Source organism: Triticum aestivum, chromosome 4B (assembly GCF_018294505.1).
Source record: "Triticum aestivum cultivar Chinese Spring chromosome 4B, IWGSC CS RefSeq v2.1, whole genome shotgun sequence".
Classification (NCBI taxonomy): Eukaryota; Viridiplantae; Streptophyta; class Magnoliopsida; order Poales; family Poaceae; genus Triticum; species Triticum aestivum.
Genome location: NC_057804.1, coordinates 669756221 through 669765676, shown reverse-complemented (window position 1 = coordinate 669765676; position 9456 = coordinate 669756221). Strand labels below are relative to the sequence as shown.

The following is a 9456-nucleotide window of genomic DNA, read 5'->3' as shown; positions in this document are numbered from 1 at the left end:
AAGTGCTACTGAGTTGTGTGCAAATTTCGTTAAATCAGTGATGTGTATGTGTGCTGTCAATTATGTGTATGTGCTTATTTTAATCCAGTGAAATATGGCACTGAACTATAGCTAGCTAAACGGTAGTTTTGCTTAAATTGGTGAAATTTGGCACTGAAATGTAGCTAGCAATGCAAATATCTCAATGAATTCAGCTCTGTTTTCTGTGTGAAACTGTTGTTGTTAAATGAAGCCACATTCCAGTCCACATGCCAATGTATTTTCCATGTTGTGATGGAGGCCTTTTTTGCCTTGTCCACCCGAGAGGCCCTTGAGTTTGCTGGAATGTCGATTAACTTTCGTTCCAGCAAATTCGGGTACTCCATATGTCCTATTTTCAGCAAAGGTCATGCTGAAATTTTCCGTGAATTTTAGCATGACTTTGCTAAAAATAGGACATATGGGGTACTTGTGACTAATGATGAAAGCTTAGGCTTTTAGGGTGCCTCGGCGTCGAAAATCCCTCAATGATAAAAGCTTAGCTTTTAGGATGCCTCGGTGTCGACAAACCCTAAACAATAACCAACTTTTTGACCAAACTTTTTGACCAAACATGACCGGCAAGTCGCGAGTTCTTACCTCGAAGGCGTCATTCTGGCAAACCAAGATAAGGATAACTTCCTCGTGCCTTACTTTCCCGAGTAAGTCCTCCCCTCAACCGGCCCGTAACATATGAATTCTTAGATTTTGATCGTTTTTCTTTTAACATTCCATGTTTTCTGCAGTGACACACATTGCACGCTCATCCTCCTAAGCCCCAAATATTCCATGGCCACGTATTTCGACCCGGACCGTCAGTCGAACGTAGACTACACAAATGTCAAGAAGGTTCTTGATGATGTTCTCCCCGGCTACACCAAATCTGGAGGCACCTTCACCAAGCCTATTCGTAAGTACGGCAAGCACGTGTTCTCCCACAATACGACGTTCTGCTGCGTCAAGCAGCCGCCTGGCGGTCAGAACGGTGCCTACTACGCCATCCATCACATGCGGGCGATCGTACGGGACCATCATCAACTTCTGCTACCGAGTAAACTCAAAGATTGGGCAAAGAGCGTGTCGGCAATCCAGGACGCGGACCTCCGACAAGAATTCTTTCACATCCAGTCGGAGTTTGCGGAAATCATCCATCAAGATGTCCTTCGTACCTCGGGGCAATTCTACCTCAACAATCAACTGTCCAACAGTGACATCGACACAATGCTACAAATGCAGGCTGACAACGACCGTTATTTCATGACTCCCACGATAGACGGCGGCTTCATCCACGCTCTGGTCCCTTGAGTCGAGTCGAAAGCAGTGATGTTGTGTCTAGTTCTGAAACATCGATTGGCTCATGTTGTAATTAAACTTTAATGAACTTGTAGTATTTCTCTTTGGTTTCGAGAGTCGTTCAACTTAGATGTAATCGATGCTATTAATGTCTTGCTTTTCTCTTCCGATCGTTCTGTTGCATACTTATATATTGCTTATGTATTGTCTGTGAATTGGTACTAACGTTTCGTTTGGCTAGTGCATAGCGATGTCGTCGTATGTCGTGTACAAAGGTAAGGTTCCCGGAGTCTACGACGATTGGGAGGAGTGTCGGAGACAGGTTCACCGATTCAGCGGTAACAGTTACAAAGGGTACACCACTAGGGCCAAGGCCGAATCTAGATACGCCCGCTATCTAGCGGGAGAGGGGAGGGAGCGTTGGAGGAACCGGATGAAGACGAGTTTCATCGTGATGATGCTCATCGTGATGACCGCAGCTCTCTTCTATGTGATGGTAGTTTAGATGATCGATATCGACTTGTAATGTGAAGACAAACTCGCTACTCGCGGTCTCGAGACTTGTAATATAATGTTCTATCTTTGTTCGGTCTTTTCAATTCGGAGACTAATATGATGAATTGTATTCGGAGACTAATATGATGAATTGTATTCAAAGACTAATCTTCTATTGTGTTCGATGAATCTGTTGTTAATGTGTGATGTCTATATTTTGTCCAATTATACATTTTGTAACCTGTGCAAAAAACAGAAAATAAAAAATAAAAAAAACCTAATATTCATACTAATGGCGCATCACATCACAGTGCGTCATTAGTATGACAAAGTATACTAATGACGCATCATTAAACAGTGCGCCATTAGTATGCCGAAGTTACTAATGGCGCATCTTGTTGCTGTGCGCCATTAGTATGCCAGAGCACCTGGGTATACATGGCCCCCTGGGAGGCATACTAATGGCGCACTTCTGTATACACTAATGGCGCATCAGGGGTGCGTCATTAGTATACCAGATACTAAAGGCGCACCAGTGGTGCGCCATTAGTAAAATATAGTAATGGCGTGGCACTAATGGCGCACCACTAATGCGCCATTAATGGCCAAATTAGGTGCGCCATTAGTAGGCCTTTTCCTAGTAGTGTATCATTAAAATGAAGCTAAATCACTCGGTACATGTAACTATATATGATAGGCTGCTATCCAGTACAGTTTCCTTCAGGTAGTAGTGAAGAAAAATGGACAAAAAGAAGGAGAGCTGATATGAGAAAGAGAAAATTAGCATACCGGCATGAGCTATAATTCGAGTGCTAGTTCAACATACATAGACACAATAGAGCAAATCGTTGTGCATGTTTCACGCATCTAAAAAAATTCTAGTTCAATTGAGAGAGTCACCAGAGTACTTTATATGGTCTTTCTGCACTTTTTCTTGTCGAAGTAATATAACTTGGTGGAGGAACTCAAGATTAGCCGATCCAGTTTACTTCAATATGCAGGGCACTCACACAAATATCTTTATGAAAGAAACTGTAGCTGCCCTTATGGGATGCACATCTATACCGGTACCGCTGCACGAGCTCACCCTTGGCGGCGACCTGTATGACATGAAGCACATGTTCACGACGGAGTAGATGTATTGGTCACCAAGCGCAGGGGAGCACATGCACGAAATGTCTTCGAGTCGTGAGTTGCCGCACCCAACCCCAAGGACCTACAGCACAACAACACGCAACATAAGTGGCGGCGAGGTGCCGTGCTTCGACGGCAGCGAGTATGAGAAGCTCACCTTCCGACCAGTTACAAATCAGCTAGTGCTTCCACACAGCTGACGCCCGAGCTCTCCAAACAGAAGTATTCTTATTTGAATAAGGATGAGCATGAGCATGATCAAGAATATAACTGAATCAGATGGTGTTTCGAATATAACTGAATATAACAAGAATGAGCATGATCAATAGCAGATTGAAATGGTTAAATAGACAACCACCATCTTCCCGAATCAACGAAGACTACACGGCAGGGAACGAAGTGCTCATGGGACCAGCCAAAATTCACACCATCGGACATGGATGCCTCTACCGGCGGTGGATAGGACGAGAGGCTGGGTAGATTCGTCCCCGCGAAATTCCGCACAATCGTGGCTAGATCCTACGAGGTCGTCCTCGTTGCCGTCAGATTCATCCACGTACATCACGGTAGAGGGAGGGGCGAGAAGGTGAGCATCTTCTCCTCGGCGTATGTAGAATAGCCTTTTTAGATAACGACAAAGCTAAATACCTGCCGACTGGTCATTAGTGGCAGGCACGCACGACTCGCTCGATGCACGATCCACGTTCGACCTCCCGATAGATCACTAGCTACTTTATTTTTCGAGGAAAAAAATAAAGCACCCGATGGGAATCGAACCCAGGACACACAAGCTCCGCATGCTCCCTTCGACCAACAAGCTACATCATCTTAGTTGTTCAAACTGGAAAACATAAGAACTTAACCTTTTATACCTCATAGCATCAAAATAAAAGTTGTGCTAATTCCAGAATTTTTTTGCTGGGAGCTAGAGTCAAACTCCAAAATCAAAGAATTGTGATGAGGGACATGAATTTTTCTCGTCAAAAAATAGTGTGCCAACAGGATTCAATCCTTGTAACTTTTACAAGGTAACCCACTAGCCAACCACCTCACCTACGTTCCTCTTTTGTAAAAATGAAAGCAAATAGGCTTTTTAACCTGTCTCCTTTTCTATGTTTGCACAAAAGTGAATGCAATATCCGATCTTTTCCGCACTTAAGTAGATTATTTTACCAACTCGTCTCGAGTTGATGATACCATGGTAATTTTGGTGGAGGAGGTTGATGAAATATACCGTTGGTAATTTTTGTGTGTGTATAGCATGGTAACTCACACATCACATACCTGATAACTTGTGTACTCGGTACTGATTACTTTGGCGATCGGGAGGGAGGCGTTGATGAAATATCCCGGGTCATTTTTGTGTGAATATCATGATAACTCACACATCACATACCTGATAAACTTATGTACCTCGATCCTGGTAACTTTGAGGGAAGTGGTGTTGATGAAATATCCCCAGTTACTTTGATGTGAACAACATGGTAACTCAGACATCAGAGACCCGATAACTTATGCACCCCAGTCCTGGTAACTTTGGCGAGAAGGGGTGCTGAAATATACCCCCAATAATTTACGCACCGCAAATATGATAACTTTTCCCTCCGCCGGAGGGAGGGGTTTTGATGAAATATACTCTCGATAACTTCTGTATAAATATGATGATAGTTTACGCATCACTGTCCTGATAAATTTTATGCAAATAATATGATAACTCATACATCGTAAACATGATAAATTATGTACCCAGTCCTGGTAACTTTGTCGGTGGGGGTAGGGGTGGGGGGAGTCGTTGAAACATACCACGGTAACTTCCATGCAAATAACATGATAAATCACACATCGTAGACATGATAAATTATTTACCCAGTCCTGGTAACTTTGTCGGTGGGGGTAGGGGTGGGAGGAGTTGTTGAACCATACCACAATAACTCTTATGCAAATAACATGATAACTCACACATCGCAGACTTGATAACTTATGTACCCGATCCTGGTAATATGGCGACTGTGGCGAGGGGGGGTGATGCCCCGCTAATTTCTGTGTAAATAACATGGTAACAGAAACATACAAAATTGATAACTCCCATACAAACGCCACTATAACTTTTGACCTGAAACTTTTTTGTTGAAAAACATACACTCGATAATTTCTGTGTAAATAACATGATGATGTATCATCGCAGACTTGATAACTAATATTTTACGTTTAAACACCATGGTGTCTTTCATCCAAGGGAAAAAAGTTTTTGAAACATTTCACCGGTAATTTCTATGTTAAATTACCATACTTTCCCATGCTTTTAACCTTCTCATACTGTAGTTACCAGCCTTATCATGGTATAGTTATCATGTTACTCAGACCATAGTTATCACGCTGGTCATTGCCAAAGTTACCAAGCCAAACTTTCCTTTTTCTTTTGATATGGCAGAAATAAGAAAGGTTCAAATAACATTGTCATTCTATAATAGACAACAACAAAAGGTGGCTTAGTTGGTTATTAGGCTCAATAGGTATTGCATAGACCTGGGTTCGAATCCTCTTTCAAGCACTTTTATTTTCTTTTCATATTATGCAGCGAAAAACCAGAAAAAACCACTAGCAATTTACTATGGTTTTTAAGAGAAGGAAAAAAATCAGTGGAAGCGGGAGGAACGAGGCAGCGGAAGGATCAATCCAAGGTCGTGCGGATCTGTTGCTAACCACCAGTCGACTGGTGGTTAGCACAGTCCTTTAGATAAAGAGAAGGGGATGAGCCTACACCGATATATCACAAGCGGAACGTACCGACGATGGCCGCTGCCGGGGTGGATCGGAGAAGGGGATGAGCCTACGGGCTGGGTACTCTACCCGTCGCGCTGATGGTCGACCACGGCGGAGATCGGGAGCCCTCTTTCTCGGCGAAGAGGCGGCGGCTTGGCGCGGAGTCCGAAGCGAGGGGTCCAAAGGCGACCGACGAGGGAAGCAAGCACGGAGCAGCAGGACGCTAGGCTGGTCGACGAGCTCCTGTGTGGCGGCGGCGCAGGAACCCTAACGCGTGCGAGGATATCGGCGGCGGAGACTGTGAACTCCAGATCACAAGACGGCGGGGCTGAGGCGAGATCTGGCGGGGCATATCGATGGCGGCTTTGATGTGAGAGGGCGGCGGCGAAGGGATCGAGCGGCGGGGGCGAAGGGAAGGAGTGAGCGTGTGAGTGGTTCGAAGGAAGGAGGAATCGCTCGTATACCTGCGTGCGATTCGTTTTTTTCGTTGGTTTAATTTCGTAGGTGTTTTTTGTAGATTTGTTTTCATCCGGTTCTCTCTGTTTCGAACGGAGGTTTGGCCCCTTGACTTCGTAGGGGCATAGCTAAGCCAGCCCTTTTTTTTTGTTCGACGGCCCAGGGGTTGGTGGAGGGAGTACGAAAAAAATCGGTGTTGGTGGGACGAAAATTAACCGATGAACGGAGACGACCAACTTTAGGAGTAGAGATTATTAATTCAATTATATATATATATTACTCCCTCTCTAAAGAAATGATAATCCAAACACTCTTATGTTTCTTTATTTACGAAGGAAGTACTTCTTGCCAAACTGGTTAGTGTAAAAATAATCATCACTTTATATGTACAAGGTGATGTTTTGTTTATGGTATTTGCAAAGCTTTAATGATGGACACTCACAGATCCCACCGTTCCTAAATATATGTCTTTTAAGAAATTTCACTAGTAGAAAACTATATACGGAGCAAAATGAGTGAATCCATCCACGTTCTAAAGTATGCCTCTTTTCTTCTATATATTCCCCAAAAAGAGCGAATACCTCCATGTGACAGTAAAACACAGAATGGATGTTTCTCAAAAAAAAAACTGAAAGTAATTCCAAGTTGTACCCGACTAGCACAGAATGGGAAAACACTACCCACCAAAGATACATATCATTTAAAATCCATTAATAACACATACAAACATAAAGGGTTGATTCTAAACTGTTTGCCACGCCCCTAAGAAATACTCATCACAACAGCCTCGAGCTGGCTGATAAGTCTACTCATCAGAAGACTCATCAGAAGACTCACCAGAATCACAGAAATGAACCGGGGTCTCCAACACATCGGTGATCAGCTGGAGCAGCAACGGGACACGCTCCTGAAGCCAGACAATGTTGCATTCACGCTCCTGAAGCAACGGGACAGCAATATCCTTTAGCATTTTGCTCAGCTTTTTGAATTTGGCTGAGACCACATAATCCTCGCAAAGCCAAACGCCCAAGGCTTCCTTAAAGCACTTCCTCATATGTAAGAGCCCAACAGCTGAGTTCTTCATAAGTAGGAGGGCTTCCAGGGCGCCCGTTTCCAGCTTAGCCTCCTGAACCGTGAGCTGGGGTAACACATCATGCTCGAGCTTTTGGATTTCCAGCGACAAGCTTGCCACCTCCGAGAGGATTTCCAGCTCCGGGCAAAACCACATCCTCGACTCCATGATCAGCGGGCAGAGGAGTGCATACGACTCGCGCGCTATGCGCACCGACTCCAGAGAGACAAGCTTCACATCCATGCGCTCATTCGAGTGGCCCAGCTCATCGGGGCGGGCCTGCAGGTCTTGGATTTGGGCATGGGAGTGGATTTCGTAGAGCATCGTCATTTGCTTTTGGCGGCGAAGAAGACTGCAGCAGCAGAACAGTACAGCACAAACAGAGGAGGATTTAATGTCAGCAAGAGACCATACAGCACCAATCCAAGCTTCTACTTAATTAGTTAGGACAGCATATATATTTGCAATGTGCGACAGAATAGTTATTAATATGAAGTGAAAGCAATGCAGCCATGTATTTATACTGATAGGCAACTAAACAAAATGAATGAATACCCAAAACAGAAAAATAATTAACAGAGGGAGGAATATGATATAATTTGGTTAAAGTAGATAGAGATGCCATCATTCATTGTATTATTGTGAGCAAGAAAATTGCATCTATCTCCAGAATTAATGCCTCTTACCATCAAAGGAAACAATAAACTAAACAGCAGGGAAATAAAAAAATTGCATCCCATGTGCAAGGGGATAGTGAGCACAGAAAACCAAACCAGCATTTACAAACGATAATAAATAGACCCAAACGATAACCAAATACCTATCGAAACAAGAGAGCTGGAAAGCAGCACATATGAATACAACATTAATCAGCAGCTGCAGGTTAAGTGCTGCCAGTGCATAAATATTTTAGGATCCCAAATATTAATTGTTACCTATCCAAACAGAGCAAGAAGATGAATATGCAACAAAAAATCTAGTACGCTCAAACACAGTTGATAAAACAAAAAATTAAACATTCTGGCAGGCATAAACTGAAATCGAACAACATAGCATGAATTCCATCCAAATTAATATTCGTTTTCTAGCTTTGATCTTGTTGTTTTTCGTCCTAATTCGAAATTTCCCCACCAAATTTTTTTTGTGATTTGTTGGCATGATGAAGTTTTGTTGATTTTGATCCATGGATTTGCTTGGTTTCCCCAAGTTTCCCCATCTTTCATCCACAAATTACCTCGGATTTTGCCCCCGAAATCAATCATCAATTTCCGCCCAAAATCGCGACAGGCACAGTTGAAGAATTCATGAGAAACCAAAATCTGACCACAACCAACCAAGCAAACCCTAACTAAAACGTCAGATTGATTCCTTGTTACGGATAATCAATCGAACCCTAGCTAGGTGGTGTTACCCTAATACAAAACCTAACTAATCAAATCCTATCCTAGCCGAGGTTCCTCATACGAATAGGATACAGACGGCGCTGGATCCGACACCTATGAACCCGCGCCGCGCCGCGCCTACCAACCACAATCGGAACGGAAACCGGAGCAACTCCGGGATGCGCGCTGGCTGGATCCGAGACCTACGAACCAGCGCCTACCGACCAATCCAGAGGAACTACAAGTGCTCACCTCGGGCGGGCGAGAGGAGGATGTGAGATTGGGTCGACAGGGTGTTGCGGGGAACGGCGGCGAGGCGATGGAGTGCGGGGGTAAAAGCACAGCTTTTATAGGAGAGAGGGCAAGAGGGGTTCGGGCCCGTTTAACCCAGGCCGGGCCGGCCCATTTGGCCAGGCCTCGCATTCTCTGATTTTTACCAATTTATTAATAGTAGCAAAAATGCCCGTGAGTGCAAGTATTGGACATATAGTTTTTCAATTTGTCTTCAAATCACCCGTGTGATTTACATATATATCCACTAATGCATCATGTGTTTCATCAGTTTATCTTCCGATTTAACCCTGCATGACACGCTCATTCAACTTTGGACCAAATATTTCTTTCTTTTAATAAAAACTGAGACATCCCTCGATTTTTTTGAAATTAAAAAAAGAACAAAAAAAAACTATTCTAGACCTAGCTACAGTACCAAACCTAAAATAAAACAAGAAAACTTGCGACATATACACACAAACAGAAAAAAAAACATTCAAGGATATTAGCTTATGGGTCCACTGAGATTGTAATTTGTTTATACTTCCCTAGATAGTAAATACTCAAACA

At 43.5% G+C, this 9456-nt stretch overlaps 1 protein-coding gene across 1 annotated transcript; it reads right to left on the bottom strand.

Annotated features, from left to right (window-relative positions):
- Positions 1-6836: 6836 nt before the first annotated feature.
- On the bottom strand, positions 6837-8982 carry LOC123094061 (uncharacterized). Its single transcript, XM_044516141.1, has 2 exons — positions 8866-8982; positions 6837-7583 (listed from the first exon to the last, which is right to left on the bottom strand). The coding sequence occupies exon 2, from the start codon at positions 7559-7561 to the stop codon at positions 6965-6967; it is 597 nt and encodes a 198-aa protein (XP_044372076.1). The 5' UTR covers positions 7562-7583; positions 8866-8982; the 3' UTR covers positions 6837-6964.
- Between the last annotated feature and the right edge of the window lie 474 nt (positions 8983-9456).